Source organism: Orcinus orca, chromosome 15 (assembly GCF_937001465.1).
Source record: "Orcinus orca chromosome 15, mOrcOrc1.1, whole genome shotgun sequence".
Classification (NCBI taxonomy): Eukaryota; Metazoa; Chordata; class Mammalia; order Artiodactyla; family Delphinidae; genus Orcinus; species Orcinus orca.
Window position 1 is genome coordinate 40,014,544 of NC_064573.1, and position 18,344 is coordinate 40,032,887.

The 18,344-nt window shown below is 42.7% G+C and overlaps 1 protein-coding gene across 4 annotated transcripts in view; it reads right to left on the reverse strand.

The window, feature by feature from the left end:
- Positions 1-18,344, reverse strand: part of MAPRE2 (microtubule associated protein RP/EB family member 2) — a 162,676-nt gene that overhangs the window by 98,861 nt on the left and 45,471 nt on the right. The window contains exon 1 of one of the 4 annotated variants that reach the window (XM_004273684.4): positions 4,387-4,650. The exons of 2 other annotated variants lie outside the window; for them this stretch is intronic. In XM_004273684.4, the coding sequence (XP_004273732.1) occupies positions 4,387-4,505 (119 nt within the window). In that variant the 5' untranslated portion in view covers positions 4,506-4,650. Of the gene's footprint in view, positions 1-4,386; positions 4,651-18,344 lie in introns of those variants that run through there. One more of the 4 variants, XM_049697990.1, reaches the window with a different exon arrangement.

Sequence of the window (18,344 nt, forward strand, 5' to 3'; positions counted from 1 at the left end):
CTGTTACAAAATGAACAGCTCACACATCTGACTTTGAAATAGAACTCAAGGTCCTTGAAGGCACATCTGGCAGAGAGCTTGGCCAGAGTACGACTCTCAAGCGTTTGTCAAATTAATTCTCCAAGCCAAACGGAATATTTAGATTAGTCCTGATATTTCCCCCTCCGCTGACCTAAGGGATTATTCATTGCAGCTTCAAGAGGTCTCTGTATATACAGGAAAGATACTGCGTATGGAAATCAACCTCCTAAATTCAGAGGACCATCTCAAACCACTGTTCTACTAAGATAATGTACCGTAAAGAGATAAGACCAGTGACAACCACTGCTGAGCAGGGGTGAGCCTCTCACCAAGGGCACCAGGAAGACCATCCCCTTAGCAGACGCCCTGACAAAGGACCCTGAAAAGAAGTTCAAAAATTGGGCACCTAATAATCAAAGCATCAAGTACCCTTTAAAAATACTAAGAAAAATGTAAAGGACAAAAATCACTTTTTCAAAAACCTCCTATGACAGTAGTAAACCCAGATGATACTAATATATACATAATGGAGATGTATGAAGGAGACTTCTGCTGTCTGCAGCTCCTATTCAGGGGAATGTGATCTGAAGTCTACATTCTGGTTAAAGTGAGGCGTGTTGCAACAGCTTCTATTAAACAGAACACGCTTTCACAACTATCTTTTGTGCACATGCGTGTGCACACACACACACATTATTTCTTTTTGTTTTCCTTACCACGAGTTCATTTTTCAAAACTGGCAAAGTTGGATGTCAGAGCCAATGTTTTAGGCTTAAGTTTTCGTTGTGCTTTTCTTTACAGTCCATTGCCTGGGGCCAAGTAATTTATTATTTTTTTTTTAAGTATTCAGAAACACATGCTACTGTAGTTGCGTGTTCTAACACCCATGTGGAACCAGTCCTCTGGACTTATACATTCATTCTTAAAAGCCTGGAGTATGCAAACAAAGATGCAGTGGGCAGAGGGCCAGTTAATAAATTTCATTTCCTACGAGCATCTGCATGAAACAGAGCTATAGAGAGTCGCCCCTCCCAGCAGAGCAAGAGCTCGACTTGTTCGCTCTGTGAATTAAACAGTCACCTCAGATGGCCCACACCACATTTATTTTTTAGGCAGCTCTTAAAATATATGGATTTCTATCGCTCATAAATGCAATGAGGAAGCTGGGGCTGAGAAGGCGATCACACAGGAGTGGACGTGAGCCGTGGAAACACGTCCAGTCAGCTCTGCTGAGCCATTTTTGCACTTGCTCTTTTCAATTGAAATTGCTAATGGAAGGGTAATTTTCTAAAGGAAACGCTCTGCTAATCGAAGTGCACTCTGTTTCAATAATGATTTACCACCCCCTCTAGTCCAGTCTGTAAAAATGGGTTCTGTTTATACCAAGAGATACCTGGATCAAGATATCTGGGTTGTGAACCATATTTGATCCTTACTTATAAACAATCTCATGCAAATATTATGACAATAATGTCTCCTCCTGGGAAGAGTGACCACTTGCCCCCAGATGGGGCTGGAAAGAACAGTCTTGTTCTCTGGGTGTCTGCTTCTCCTCTCACCTGTGCTCCCAGCCAGGTGAGGGGTGTTCTTGTCCTGCAGTACCTGGAAGAGTCCCCTTTCAGTAATAACTGCGCTCTTCTTATATTACATACCTCTTAAGATGGTGTTTGTTTTAAATATTTGAAGTTAACTTCACAAAAACTTTTATAAGAATGTGATGAGAGAGTCTATATGTAGTAAGAAAAGGTAGAAAATAAAGCCAAAGATTGAAGGACCTGCTGCGGCCCTACCTAGAAGTCAGTAAAGGAACCACAAAGAGAATTCCCTGTGATACTCCCAGGGCTCTCGGCTGACTCAGGCCCCTCCGTGGCACTCCAACAGAACTCTCAAGCTCACCTCATCGTTGGGGGCCAAAATGAACCTACAGCCGAAGTAAAACTTACGTGGTTAAATCTCTCCTCTGGCTTTCAAATTGCCTTCCAAGTTTCCTCAGCAATTAAACGGCAATATTACTCCAGCCTCAGGACGCCAAAATAATTATGGAACACTTCCTGGATAGAAAAACGTGTCACATTTTTCCTTCCTCTCCACCCCTCCAAAAAAATAAGTGGTAGTTATACTACGTTGGTCATCCACTTTGAAAGAAAAACAGACCAAGGAAAATATCAAGTGTGTCTGTCTCCATGTGCACTCTTTACATAACACAATACAAATGTAATTTTGGAGTCTTCTTTCTTCATTTAACCTATGATGTCTCTCACTATAGCATCCAATACTCCTATTATATTAAATACAAAGGTGATGATGCTCTTAGTGACTTAAGATTTTGCTCAGTCAGATCTTTATTCAAATTCAGTTTTGTTTTTCACATAATTTCAGGTACCATACAGGGACTCAGACAGCAAACTGGAAATAGTTCAGGAAATGGAAATAATAACTTGGACTGAATTTAAAAGGTGAATAAATTTTTATTTTAAAGCAATAATTCATCAACAAAAGGTAGCATTTAACCTTTCTACCAAATGATTTTTCCACTGCCATTGCAAGTTTGCTCATATGACTAATAAAACCCAACCAGGCGACTGCCTTCGTTCGGCCCATGTGGTAAAATTCGAACTCTGTCTTAAAAACAACTGCTACCTAAGTGCCAGAGGTGAAATCACTGAAGAAATATGGGCTTCAAATTTATCACCTATAAGAGCAGTTTAAATAAGTGCGGTTTAAAAGCAACTCAGAGTTTTTGTTTTTGTTTTTAAATTCTACTTTAAGCTTTGGAATATCCAGAGAAAGGTGGAGAGAAGTAAAGGAGAGAAGGGACCCAAAGTTCCAGTCTCATGGGTCTCCAAAAGGAGAGTCCCAGAGGTTGTGGACCAATTTTGGTTTATATTAAGCAAATTTATATTAACCAATTTTGGTTTATATTAAGTGCTTGGTTTAACCAGCACTTGGAATCTCTAAGGATGCCATGTCAACATATTACTTGGAACCATAGGCATGAGATTTTGGTGACCTCATGGGCACAGCCAAAATTAACTCCCACTATTTATGTAACTGCCAGAGATGACAGGGCAAAGATTGCTTATAATTTTTTTTTTTTCAGTCAGCTCATAGCATTTCTTTGGTCAAAGAGAGAGGATGTGGGGGTACTTTTGGCTCTATTTTTAATATATGCAATATTTACACACACACAGACTAGTCTGCCCATAATACCATTTGAATGTTTAGATGAAGGCATTAAAAAAAAGTTATTTCCTGTTGCTCGCTGAGAGGATGCATTTCAGAGGTATGTGCGCTCTGCCTCAAAGCAAAAGCATTGTTAGCGGTTATCAAGGTAACATTTAAAAATAACTACCCCAGTACAAAAGAACTTCAGAGGAAACATGAGCGAAGCTATCAGTCTCCCTTAAAGTCTGGCCTTGAGCTGCATTAGACTCTAGCTGCATTCTCCATTACATTGTTATCCTTATCAAACAATGCAAACAATTTTAATGAGCTTATCTACTAGAACATATTGCCAGATATGCTAATGTAAAAATGATGCCAACCGTACAGGCTGCCTCATTAATCAAAAGGCTCACAACACAATGACCAAGATCAGCCCCATCCTCAAATCAGACCTCAGCAAAATACCAGGAATTACCTTCCTACTGTAAATAAGAAGGGCGGGCTCCCCCACCCATGCGGCGGCCATAAACTCCTAAGAAAATGCATAACGGCACCCAGTTCTTTTCAGGTCCATTGCAGTCCAGTCTCTTTCTAATAAACCTTGGGTTCTATGGAGAAAATTTTGATGAATGTCTGACACCGTGACCTCTGCTGTCAATCCTTGCACCAATCAGCGAGCAGAATTCTTACAAAGCTCCATCAATCTGGCGGTTCAACATCACAGACTGCAGCTTAATCTAGAGGATTCCATCTTTCCTGCACACACGCACACCAGGGCAAGCGCAAACCTTTTCCTCACCATCCTCCTGGTTCCCTGTCTTCAGGCACAGCCTACCTCATGGTTCCTTTAAAATCTAAAAAGGAAGGAGGAAAGGAAGTGCTCCAGCCTGTCTCCCTTTGGAGAGGGGGAGAAAATTGCTTGCATTTTGAAATCAATGTGGAAGGAAAGAGATGGAGGGAGACCCCTTGCAGGCAGCAAACCTATTCACAAAATGCTTTCCATCTGCAATCGGGAAGCCTCCGTGCACACCCAACATGACACATGGAAACAGATAGCAAATAATCACAACCACCTTTACAAACGCCCGTCTGCAGCCGGGTCCGGGGGCAGCGTCTGCTCCATTATATAACGGGCGGACTTCCGCGCGCCCGCCCGCCGCGGTCCCCCGCCCGGCGCCGCTCCCGTGCCAGCCCCATTACCTGTAGGAACGCTCCCCGCGCACTGTGTGCTTCCGGAAAGGAATGATGGTCCCGTTATCCTGGATGATGTCGTTGTTGTTCTCGCCATTTGGGGACAGGGTTTGGGTCGGCCCGGGCATTGGCGCACTCCCGAGGATGGAAACAAACCGCTGTGGGCTGGCTGGTGAGGAAGGTGGCTGCGTCTCGCCTTCCCGCTCGCCTGCTCCTCGCGCAGACCGCGCCTGCCGCCTGCTCGCTGCTCGCAGCTCCCTTCTCCTCTTCGGATCCCGCCCCGCCCTCTCGAGGCCCGCCCTCCCGGCTGCTGACGTCAAAGCGCCGGCAGCAGCACCCTGGTCACGTGGCCCGGCCCATCCCCATAGCAACCCGCTAACTCATCACCTCGTCTTGATTAGCGCTGGGCCCCGGCGTGACCACGCCAGCGGCTCCAAGCAGGCACCCGGGCAGGCCTACATCTGGCATGTAAAACCCCAGGCCACCCCCGGCCCCCCTCGCAGACTCGCCTGGGTCTGAAAACCAGCTCTTCCTCTAACCATTTCCTTTCCAACCCGAGCTCCCACTGCAGCTGTGTACACAAAAGAACGATTCAGGCAGAGGGGTGTGGGAGACCCTGTAACTCCTTCAATACCAAGTTCTTGTGTCATGAAAATTAAACTCCGTCTGGTTTCAGAAAAATATAAGACGACCTGGTAGCCTCCTTCTAGAAAGTATATCAGACTAAGGGGTTAAAACTTCCAGGTTCCTCCCCCATTCTCCAAACAGCAGCAGCCGCCTCCCCGAAAGTAGCCCCAAACCTGAAAAGCTAAGAGGAAGCTGCATTTCCTTCTAATCAATATACCTTTACGTTAATAATGAGAAGATCAAAGACTGCAAATTAAGAGATTTTCTGCACAAAAGAATCCCCAGAGTTAAAAAAAAAAAAAAAAGATAACCACCATTTTAGAACATCATGATTACACACGACCTCCCAATTCAAATTCTTATACTGTCTCCTGATACACATAATTAAATCCTTGTCATGTATTTTATTTCCTTTGAATTAAACACGTGAACATCCAATTTAGTATTTGGAGGCTCTCAACATTCAAGCTGTTCTGTATCATTGCAATGGAGCTTTCAAATACATTGGCTAGGAGCCAGGTACTATTATTATTACCATCCCTATTTTAAAGATGAGTAAACTAGTGAGATTAAGCAACATGCTCAAGGTCACACAGCCAGGAAGTAGTGAACTGGAACTTCAAAATGACATGCTTTTATCAATGTGATTGGACAGTGGTGGTCTATGTTTAATGTGAACTCATAAATGTTATAGATCAAGGTAAGAATCAAGTACTTTATGTACTTCTCAACATGACCACTGTGAAAAGAGAGCCGTGAATAGAATTGCTAGTACTGTGCAAAGTGTATGGATTAGATTATAAATTCTGAACAGATTCCAGATGTGTCCAGTGCTTTCCTTCAGAAAGAAGAAGGGAGTTTGAAGGATTCTCTGCTTATCAAAAGTGGTCTCTGACCCTTTGTGGGGTGGGAAAGGAAGGAGAATTGGAATGTAAAAGACGGAATAAATATATGTAGCAGAAAGTACTAGACTCATGCCTTCACATCATTGTATGGCTTACCAGCTTTATCATTTTGTGATACAGATGTTAAAACAAGTAAAAAAATTTGTCATTCCTGACAATTCTCCAGCATATTTCCCTGGTAATAAGTTATTTCTGGCATCAAGCTCCTAGAATTAGAGTCAAATGGTTTACAACCCAGATGGTAATGATAATCTTAAATAAGGGGGCATTTTTTCCTATTCTGAATTCTCCTTTTGAACTATATTTTAATAATTTTATTTTCTACTTTCTCCAGTGAATTCACAGTGCACAAGTTGATTCCTTCATCCATATCTCAACTGACATGAGAATTTTTTTTCGTACAATAAGGATCCAGTTCTGACCTGAGGCTTCACAAGGTACAACAGATAAATATCTGAGTACAAGAGATACACAGCAAGCCTCACATTGCACAGTGAGCTAAAGGGGCATGAGAGTGTAGTTACTGCTACAAAGATCAACACTTCCTCTTACTATTTCTGTTACTTGACCCATGGCTGTTAATTTCCTTACTAATTTGTTCCTCTTCACAAAAGCTTCCCCTTTCTTTGGGAACAGTCTGAACTTAAAAGGCACAGTCTACAAATCAAATATTTAATGTTTTCCGCATACATTCTCTCATTTGGGGCTCTTTTGAATAGCTTTCTTTTCCATGATCCCATATTTAAGTAATAGGTTACATAACTGGTGTTATCCTAGGGACTATGTTTGTCAGAATTTGAATGTATATATAGATCATTGGTTATACCAACTAATTTTGTGGAGAGAATACTCCCACTGTTTCTGGGCTGTCCATGAAAAAGAGGACTATGGCCAGGAATTTGGGTGAATGGGCTGAAAGGGGAGGGGTAGTGAGGCAGGTGGAGGAGGTACCTAAGAGCCTTGTAAGTCTTCCTCCAGGACTGCTCTGAACCACACCACTCTAAAGGGACCCAGAGAGCCCCCAGAGACTTGTGATTACCCTCCGAGATGCAGGGGTAACAGGGGTAATAATTTGAAAATATTAAACAGATGTGTTTTCATTCCTCTCCCCATAAATCAGGTTACCTGGCAGCCATTCTCCAGTTTAGCCCTGGGGAGAAGGGGAAGGCACATTCCACTTTGGGAAGGAGGATGCTAGGACAGAGAGAAACGCCAAACAGGCAGGAAGAGGGCGGGGAGAGTACCCTTTCCAACCCCAAGGTTGGAAAGAAGCAGGTGGAAGTGGGAAAAAGAAGAATCTCCCACCTCCGGGTCCCTGAAGGGAGACGTTAGAGAGGTTTTGGCTTTGTTCTCAGCCTAAGGGAATTTCCTTTGCCTAATGAGGCAGAAGTCCCATTTGAGACTCTGGGAAGAGATGGCGTTCAAACAGTGTCTCCCCAACACCTTCCTCCCCAATCAAGGTGCAGCCTCATCACACTAAAATCAGTGGCTTGGTACAGTTAGGCAGAGAACCTGGGGAGAGAGGAGGACATCTAAAAGACTGAATATTCACGCAAGAGATTGAGCGCTCCAAAGACAGTCTAAACTGGAAGAGGCTGTGATACTGTGAACTTTTTAAAACCTTTCATTTCCCGTCCCCCTCAGCGGGGCCAAGAGAGTCGCACAGATCACATACACACAAATAAGCTAAAATGTCTCGTGTACATCTGACTGTAGGTTAAGGTTTGTCTTATGTACACAGACGTACCTAAAATAAAGTATATCCAGATCACCATCCTACATCTCCAACTGCCCCATAGAGAAATGGCTCCTCTTACGAAGCATCATGGATTGAAGCTGGGGCTCTGGCATCAGGCAGACTTGGGTCCCTGGCTTGGTTTCACCACCTGCGGGCTATGTGACCCTAGCAAGTTACTCTGCATCTCTAAGATTTAGTTTCCTCATCTATGAAGTAGGTGTAATAATACTGGTTTCATAGTGTTGCCGTGAAGATTAAATTACGTAATACAGTTGAAGCAATTGACATAGTCTCTGGCCTATAGCAAATGGTCTTTAGTGGTAGATGCTATTTTTAAACAATAAGTTAAGCATACTCTGAAATGTTCATTCACTCATTCACTTGACACATATAGCTGGATTTCTTGTGTACTACAAGCTGGTAACATAAGAAGAAAAGTCCCAGGCTCTGTCCTCAAGGAACTCAGAGCTGTAGACGAGCAAGAGGAAAATATTGGCAATTATGACACAACATGATGCTGTGATAACGGCACCATACAGTGTGATATAGAGCCATAGAAGATGAGCACCTAATTCAGAAAGGAAACTGGGACGTAGGTCTGAAAAGTTTCCCCAAGGAGCTATTACTCAAGCCTTGGGTGAGTAATAATTATAACCTTTTTTGTTCACTTTCTCTGTGCTAAACAGAATACAAGATCCCTTAGGGAGGGGCTTCCACTGCTTTGCCCACTGCTATATCTTTGGTTCTCAGCGTAAGGGCTGGCAGGTAGTAGGCACTACATGAATACATAATTCACTGATTCAACAAATATCTGATTTGATTCTTTCTGACCCTAATGATGAAATTGAGGCTCAAAGAGCAAAAGCAACTTGTCCAGGATGCCTTGGCCCCAAAGTTGACATGCTTCTCCACTAGGCTCTACTGTCATTTAAAAGAGGAACGGTAGTGTAGAGGGGAGACAAAGGGCTTCTCAAGCAGATATACTTAGGTACAGAGGTACGAAAGGGTGTGATATCCCTGGGAGACAGCAAGTTGTTTAGTATGGATGGAGAACAGAATGCACGATGGCAGAGGACAGGGCCAGGACCAGGTGCAGGAGGGGCTGTGACCAAGCTATGAAGCTTGACGTTCACTCTGAAGGTGTTTTGGAACCATGAAATGCTTTAGGAAGGGAAATTCACGGTGAAATTTGCATATCAAGAAGGTCTGATGCTGCAGTAGCATAGAAGACATGTTGGAGTATTTATTTGTTTGTTTGTTTATTTTTGGCTTCGTTGGGTCTTCGTTGCTTACTGCGCACAGGCCCTCTCCAGCTGCAGCGAGCGGGGGCCACTCTTCACTGCGGTGCGTGGACTTCTCATTGTGGTGGCTTCTCTTGTTGTGGAGTACGGGCTCTAGGTGCACGGGCTTCAGTAGCTGTGTCACGTGGACTCAGTAGTTGTGGCTCTCGGGGTCTAGAGAGCAGGCTCAATAGTTGTGGCGCACGGGCCTAGTTGCTCCGGCGCATGTGGGATCTTCCCAGACCAGGGCTCGAATCTGCGTCCCCCACGCTGGCAGGTGGATTCTTAACCACTGCGCCACCCAGGAAGTCCCATGTTGGAGATCAAAATGCATCAAACAGGGATGAAGGCCTAAACTTAGACAGGAGCCAAGGGGTTGTAGGAGCAAGCACAGATCTGAGATATTCAGAGGGAATAACTGCTATGATTTCTTGGACTAAATGGATGTGGGCACGATGTTGATGGGGATTAAGGGTGGGCAGTGAAGGAGAAAGATATTTCAAGTGAATCCTAAGTTTGTGGCTTGGGTGACCAAGGGGATAACGATAGCATTCATCAAGATGGGAAATACATGGGCTTCCCTGGTGGCGCAGTGGTTGAGAGTCCGCCTGCCGATGCAGGGGACACGGGTTCGTGCCCTGGTCCGGGAAGATCCCACATGCTGCGGAGCGGCTGGGCCCATGAGCCATGGCCGCTGAGCCTGTGCGTCCAGAGCCTGTGCTCCGCAGCGGGAGAGGCCACAACAGTGAGAGGCCCGCGTACCACAAAAAAAAAAAAAAAAAGATGGGAAATACAGATTGAATTGTCCTTCTGGAAGAGAGATTCTCATAGCATGTTTTGGACATAGAGAAGTACCTATAGGACATCCTAGTGGTGACAATGATTGGTCACCAGGCTTCATACACAGTGGGTTTTCGTTAAGTATTTGTTGAATAAGGGAACATGTGGGTCTTTGAACGTATATGTTTCACTTGGAGATACATATGATTTGGAGGAAATTGTCTCATGGGTGATCATTGAAGCTGAGGGTGTGGATGCCCTCACTCAAGGAGAAAGAGAAGGCCTGGGATGGAACTCTCTAAAAGCTGAATGATAAAAAAGAAGCCTGCAAAGAGACGGCAAAGGATTTGGCCCGATGGGGCCAATCACAAGAGGGAGTGGTTTCACTGGGCCCAGGGGAGAAGTGAGTATCAGAGAGGAGGGAGGTGTCTCTTGGGCCAGATGTGTTTGAATCAGATAAGGGCAGAGAATGGGACTTCCCTGGCGGTCCCGTGGTTAGGGGTCCACGCTTCCACTGCAGGGGGCACGGGTTCAATCCCTGGTTGGGGAACTAAGATCCTGCATGCTGCAAGGAGCGCCCAAAAAAACAAACAAAAAACAGATGAGGGCACAGAAGTGTTGACTGGATTTGATAAGGTGCTCTCAAAGGTATTTTTAAGAGACTGAATTTCAGATCAGACCCATCAGTGATTACTGAAGAAAATAAAGAAATCTTCAATAAGTAGGGAAACTGTAATTCTTAGCAAGATCACTAGTATTCTGACCTAACAAATATACTGAAAGAATGAGGTGACATTAAATTACAGGTCATGTATATATTGTCAGCAACTAACTAGCATCAACAAGTATTTGCACTAAAAAGCTCTCGGCAGTATTGGAGGAGCCAATATGTTCATTAACGAGCACTTGTTAGGCACCAGATGTGTCCCCTTCTATGGGGTCAAGACCCACCCTTCCCCCCAAAAGTCAAACGAATATTTACAATGTGTGTTTGGAGAGCAGGATTATTAAGGCAGACCCAGCAGACACAGAGCCAGAGCAACGAGCGAAAAAGGAAACCAGCCGCCGTCCCAGTCCACAGGCACAATCAAGGAAGATGGAACTGGGCACCAACCCAGATTTTAATTTTCCAAGTTCCTAGGTTATAGCACAGTCCTGTTTCTCTTGAGGTTTAGGCCAGAGAGCACCGATAATTGCATCCTGGCAGAAATCATTGTCTATTTCTCCAACATGTGAGGTTTGTCTAAAACAGGGATTTTGCATGGCCTTGGATTTGAGAAATCCAAAATACAACAGTAGAGAAGATGTGAAATCATCAGCCAGGAATGGTTGCTAATCCTGATTCCATCCCAGCAGTACCTGCTCCTCACGAATGCCTTTTCCAAGTTAAAATGTGTTCACTGAAGCTGATAATCACTGCTGTCAAAGGCATTCACAGCTGTCACACCACCTTAGATGGAGGGAGGGGAGCTTCCTTAGATTGTTATCGCCTCTGAATGCAGACAGAAGATTCCACTTAGCAGTCACCACTGCTGCCCTGGGACAAGCAATTTTCCCATGCATATGTCTTGGTATTTTCCAGCAGGGAATGGCAGGGACAGGTTATCAATCAGTGGCTTAAAATATGCTCCACACCCAAAATGACAGCAGTGAATAAATACATGATTGGCCAGCCAGCGGCGTTGGCTCTGAAATCACATCGGTGGCATAGAGATGTACTTGAGAGTGGTCCTTGCTCGCTACTTTCACCCTGAGGCATAGAAGATTTTATTAGTTCTTTCTTTAGATCTGATGAGAATTCTATAATATGTATATGCCTCCTGGCTTTTAGTAATAGCGTTTTATTTAGGAAAAATTGGTAAATGTTTTCCCCCAGATGAAGAATGCCCTCCTTCAAAACCAACCCGAGCAGGTGGACTCTTCCAGGATTGACTTTTGAGATTACTTGTATTTGAAGATTATTTATCAGCCACAATTATAGCTATGCCGATATGTCCACAAGGCAGAGTTTTGCAAGCCTCCTTCCTATTTGCTAGTAAAAAAGCGAGGTTTCTGTAATGTCAAAATATAGAACGTGCCATTGCTTAAGGGAAGATTTCTCTGTGTGTTGGAATTTGCTTTCTAATTCGCTTTTTCTTGGATTTTCTCAAGGTTGGACTTAATTTTGTGGAATAACTCACAGAACATGATGGGAACGCAATTCACAAACTTGCAGAACATTATGATTTCTGTAACCAATCAAATCTGTGCAATTTAAGGTTTCACTCTATTAAGTAAAAATGTGCTTCTGAATTATACCATCTTGTTAAACTGAAGAACTTTAAATATGTTTTCCATAAAAATACAATGTGATAAATGTTATAATTGAAGAATGTATTCCATAAAAATACAATGTGATAAATGTTATAATTGAAGAATGTATTCCATAAAAATACAATGTGATAAAAGTTATAATTGAAGAATGTATTAAGTAGCACAGGAATATAGAAAAGAAAGCAACCATGACTGGAGAGACAGGAAAAGCTTCACCAAGGCCATGATATTTGTACTGGGGCTCGGTCATTCACTCAACATTCATTTACTGAACACCTACTACATGCTAGGAATAACGGGTGCTGGAGAGCCAGAAATGAGCAAAACAGGCAAAATTCTCTGTCCTCGTGAATCTTATACTTGAGTGTGTGATGTGTGTGTTGTTGGGTAGGAGGGTGGTTGTAGGAGGTGAGGGTAGAAAAGATTGCAGTGACCAGAATGTACAGGGCTTTGAACGGCCATTGTGAGGACTTTGGCTTAAAACCAAAGTTAGGAGCCATCACTCTGCAGCAGGCTTCACAGTATCTATTGGTCCAGATGCAGAATCCTCTCCAGCAGCAAAGACAACGATAACAGCAACACCTAATATTTACTGGGTACTTTTTAGGGACCAAGTGTTCTGTTTCAATTGGGTAGGTATTTTTAATCCTCACAGAAACTTATGAGGAAAGGGGGATTTTAAGTCCTGTTTGTCAGAGGAGGCAGCTAGTTAAATAACTTAGCCAGTTCATCAGCCAGGAAGTGGCAAAGCTGGGCGTGAACACACCCGCCAGGCATCAAAGCTGTCATCCTTGTTCACTAGCTCAGGCTGCCTTCCACTAGGGTCTGATAAAACCTGGGTGCAAGAATGCAGAATCTAGGGCTGGGGAGCAGCAGGGTTGAGACGGCAGGACATGGAAGCAAGAGAAGGTAGACCGCTGCCCTGAAGGCAATTCAGTCTAGGGAGCGAGGAAGTAACGCCAGGAAAAGAGTGGAGAAAGAGAGAATAAGGTGGGTGGGGATGAGAGGTAGGATAAGAGAGCAGTATTCATGGCAGTAAGGGATGGAGACTGGAAGGATAGGAGTTGTAAATTATGGTTAAGGAGGACTTCCCTGGTGGCGCAGTGGTTAAGAATCTGCCCGCTAACACGGGGACACGGGTTCGAGCCCTGGTCCAGGAAGATCCCACATGCCGCGGAGCAACTAAGCCCATGTGCCACAACTACTGAGCCTGCTTGCCTAGTGCCCGTGCTCTGCAACTAGAGAAGCCACCGCAATGAGAAACCCGCGCACCGCAACGAAGAGCAGCCCTTGCTTGCCGCAACTAGAGAAAGCCCGCCCACAGCAACGAAAACCCAACATAGTCAAAATAAATAAATAATAAAATAAAAAATACTAAAAAAAAAAATATGGTTAAGGGAGAGGGAGGGAGGAGGAGATACCACGACTGGGGGTTAACGGTATATGTGATTAGTAGGGAAAATTAATTTTCTTACCCTTATTTATAGCGATTAACTATTTTCTTTTTCTGAGTAAGCCTCAACCATCAATATACATTTCTTTGATATCTTCTGGAGGGGAGAGGAGACCACAGGCATTTTTTGGTATTTGTTTTCAAAGCTGAAATCTGCTTTCATTTTCACTATGCTAAGACTGTGACAATTCAACCCTCCAACGCTAGACATGCCTAGTCGAACGTTCTTACTGAAATGTGTCCATGCCCAAGTTCATGAAATTCCTTTACCTCCTTCCCCTATTTTATTTCCACGTTTAAACAAAACAGGTCTTGATGAACGGGCTGGGTAGGACAACTGAGAAAGAATAAAAGGCACCTTGGGCTCGGTTGTGGGGCAAAGGAAAGGAAGGGGCAAATGTTACCATTAACAAGTAAATTATCTTCCAGAAGCCTCACAAGCTTTCAAGAGACAATTTCCTTAGGGCTATCAAAAGTTAACTAGCCCACTGGACTTTATTTCTGATTTTGATATTAAAAAGTACCAACTGAGTAAAGAGACTCCTTAATATAAATTCAAAGTCAAGGTGGAGGGATGGGAAGACAGGAGTTCTAACAGGTACCAGTGGCCTCTAGAGTTTCAGAGCTACTCAGGACCTAGGCCACCCATGGCAGGGACACTGGGAGGGAGGGTGTTCCTGAGCCTGGGGCTTCTCTGACAAGGCTGGTGTGTGGGGGGCAGAACTGCGGCTCACGGGTGGCTCCTCAACAGTGTGTCAAGTGAACATGAGGCCAGCAGCTGGGAAGCAGTGTGAGTAATGGAAGAGAAATTCCCCAATTTCTGACCTCATCCAAATAAAATTTTTAAAAAGAAAATTAAAAAAGCTTACTTCATTAAAAAAGAGAGGGAGAGAATGCAACTGGAAATCATGAATTAAGATCTAAGTCTCCATAAGAAATGTTTTAATTAGCACTTACGTTTTGTTTACTCAAGAGCTTATAATGCCAAGTATCTTTTCTCAATTCACACTCGCTATAGGGCATGAGCATGAGGGGTCCAACTACAGAGTATAGCACATAAAAGCATGAAGGCTTACCTTCAAGTAGCTTCCACTTAATTTCTATGTGAAGGAATCAGACTCCTAGGAAATCCAAAGGGATCTTAACATATAGGGAACCACGATGAGTTAACAGTCAGCTGAGAGAGCGAGATCAATTCTTGGGATTAACTCCTCACACAGCCTGCCTTTCATACCCTCCCCCAAAGGCCCATCTCCAGTCTCTTCAATGAGGATGTCATAAGCCTTCAAAGAGGCAGCAATGGAATCAATATGAATGAGACATAATGGCATGTAGTGCAAAAAGCATGTCTAGTGCATTTCTATTATTTTTGTCTTCCCCTCCTTCTTCTGGGAACTATTCCTTCAAACCTTGTGATTCTAGTAAAGCTTGCCAATTATAATATTCCATCCTCCCAGACCTAAAGATTGGTTCAAGGTTAGGTCTGTGACCCAAGCCAGGCCACTGAATATTTCTCTAGGATTAAAAAAAATTAGAACTGCAGTAGGTGTGTTTTCGAGGTGGGATATGGGAGACGGTATCTTCCTTACTGAAGATACCACTTTAGAATTAATATAGTATACTGTTAGGCAATAAAAATAAATAACAGGCATCCAAATCAGAAAGAAAGAAGTAAAACTGTCACTATTTGCAGATAGCATGATATAGTACATAGAAAACCCCAAAGACTCCACCAAAAAACTGTTAGAACTAATAAATGCAGTAAAGTTGCAGGATACAAAACCAATATACAAAAACCTGTGGCATTTTTACGCACTAATAGTGAACTGTTAAGAAAACAATCCCACTACAATTGCATTAAAAATAATAAAGGAATAAATCTAACAAAGTAGGTGAAAGACGTGTACATTGGAAAGTATGATGAAAGAAATTGAAAGAATTAAAGAATACGCAAATAAATGTAAAGATATTCCACGCTCGTGGATTGGAAGAATACTGTTAAAACGTCCATATTATCCAAAGCAATCTGCAGATGCAATGTAATCCCTATCAAACTACCAATGGCATTTTTCCCAGAAATAAATAATCCTAAAATTTGTATGAAACCACAAAAAATCCCAAATAACCAAAGCAGCTTGAGAAAGAGGAACAAAGCTGGAGGTACATGCTCCAATTTCAAACAAGATTACAAAGCTATAGTAATCAAGACAGTACGGTATTGGCATAAAAACAGATTCAAAGATCAGTGGAACAGAATATATAGTCCAGAAATAAACCCATAAATACATGGTCAATTAATTTATGGAAGGGAGCCAAGAATACACAATAGGGAAAGACACTCTCTTCAATAAATGGTGTTGGGAAAACTGGACAGCCACATGCAAGAGAATGAAACTGGACCACTATCTTATGCTATAAACAAAAATTAACTTAAAATGGTTTACAGGGACTTCCCTGGTGGCGCAGTGGTTAAGAATCCGCCTGCCAATGCAGGGAATATGGGAAGATCCCACATGCCACGGAGCAAATAAGCCTGTGCGCTACAACTACTGAGCCTGTGCTCTAGAGACCGCGAGCCACAGCTACTGAAGCCCGCGTGCCTAGAGCCCATGCTCTGCAGCAAGAGAAGCCACCACAATGACAAGACTGTGCACCTCAACGAAGAGTAGCCACCACTCGCCGCAACTAGAGAAAGCCCGCGTGCAGTAACCAAGACCCAATGCAGGCACACACATAACACACACAATTAATTAATCAATTAATTTAAAGAAATGGATTAAAGACTTGAACATAAGACCCGAGACTATAAAACTCTCAGAAGAAAACATAGTTAGTAAGCTCCTTGACATCAGTCTTGGTGGTGATTTTTTGAATTTGACTCCCAAAACAAAGGTAACAAAAGCACAAGTAAGTGGGACTGCATCAAACTAAAAAACTTCTGCACAGGAGAGGAAACCATCCACAAAATGAAAAGGCAACCTACCAAATGGGAGAAAATACTTGCAAATCATACATCTGATAGGGGTTAATAACCAAAATATATAGGGAACTCATACAACTCAATGGGAAAAAAAACCAGCAACACGGTTTTTTAAAAATGGGCAGAGGATCTGAATAGACATTTTTCCAAAGAAGACATCCAGATGACCAACAGGTACATGAAAAGCTGCTCAATATCACTAATCATCAGGGAAATGCAAATCAAAATCACAGTGAGATATCACCTCACACCTGTTAGAATGGCTATTATAAAAAAATAAGCGTTGGTGAGACTGGAGAAAAGGGAATGCTCACGCACTGTTGGCGGGAAAGTAAGACTGGTGCAGCCACTATGGAAAACAGTACGGAGTTTCCTCAAAAAATTAAAAATAGAGTCACCATATGATCTAGCAATTACACTCTGGGTATTTACCTGAAGGAAACAAAAACACTAACTCGAAAAGATATGTGCACCTCCATATTTACAGCAGCATTATTTACAGTAGCCAAAACATGGAAGCAACCTGAGTGCTCATCAACAGATGAATGGATAAAGAAAACTGGCTCGCATGAGCATGTGTGTGTGCGTGCGCGTGCACGCCTGCACACTCACACACACACACACACAAATATTATTCAGCCATAGTGAAGAAGGAAACCTTGCCATTTGCAACAAAACAGATGGACCTTGTGGGCATTATGCTAAGTGAAATAAGTCAGACAGAGAAAGACAAATTCCACATAATCTCAATTATACGTGGAAACCGCCCCCCCAACAAAACGACAAATTCAAACTCATAGACACAAAGAACAGATTGGTGGTTGCCAGAGGTGGGGGGTGAGGGGTGGGTTTAATGGGTGAAGGGGGCCAAAAGGTACAAACTTCCAGTTACAAAATAAGTAAGTGCTGGGGATGTAATGTACAGCACGGTGCCTATAGTTAATAATACTGTATCGTATATTTGAAAGTTGCTAAGAGAGTACATCTTAAAAGTTCTCATCACAAGAAAAATATTTGGAACTGTGTGGTGACGGATGTTAACTAGACTTACTGTGGTGATCATGTCACAATGTATACAAATATTGAATTGCTGTGCTGTACACCTGAAACTAGTATGTTATGTCAACGATATCTCAATTAGAACATAAAGTGTAGTACAAATTGTACATTTACTATATTTTTCACAGAAGAGAAGTGAAAAGAGGTCATGGTTTGGATTCATACAGACTTGGATTTGAAACCAGATGCTGGTTCTTAACAAGTTGAGTAACCTTGGACAATTACTTCTCCCAGCCTCAGTTTCTTCATCCGTAATGGGGGTACTAAGATTTACAAAGTAATGTTTTGAGATATAAAGCTAGGTTCCCACTTTGTGCACTGGGGCCATAATTTTTTTTTGAATTTTATTTTATTTACTTTTTATACAGCAGGTTCTTATTAGGTATCTATTTTATACATATTACTTTATATATGTCAATCCCAATCTCCCAATTCATCCCACCACCACCAACATCCCAGCCACTCTCCCCCGTTGGTGTCCATACATTTGTTCTCTACATCTGTGTCTCTATTTCTGCCCTGCGAACCAGTTCATCTGTACCATTTTTCTAGGTTCCACGTATATGTGTTAATATACGATATTTGTTTTTCTCTTTCTGACTTACTTCACTCTGTATGGCAGTTTCTAGATCCATCCACGTCTCTACAAATGACCCAATTTTGTTTGTTTTCATGGCTGAGTAATATTCCATTGTATATATGTACCACATCTTCTTTATCCATTCATCTGTTGATGAGCATTTAGATTGCTTCCATGACCTGGCTACTGTAAATAGTGTTGCAATGAACATTGGGGTGCGTGTGTCTTTTTGAATTATGGTTTTCTCAGGGT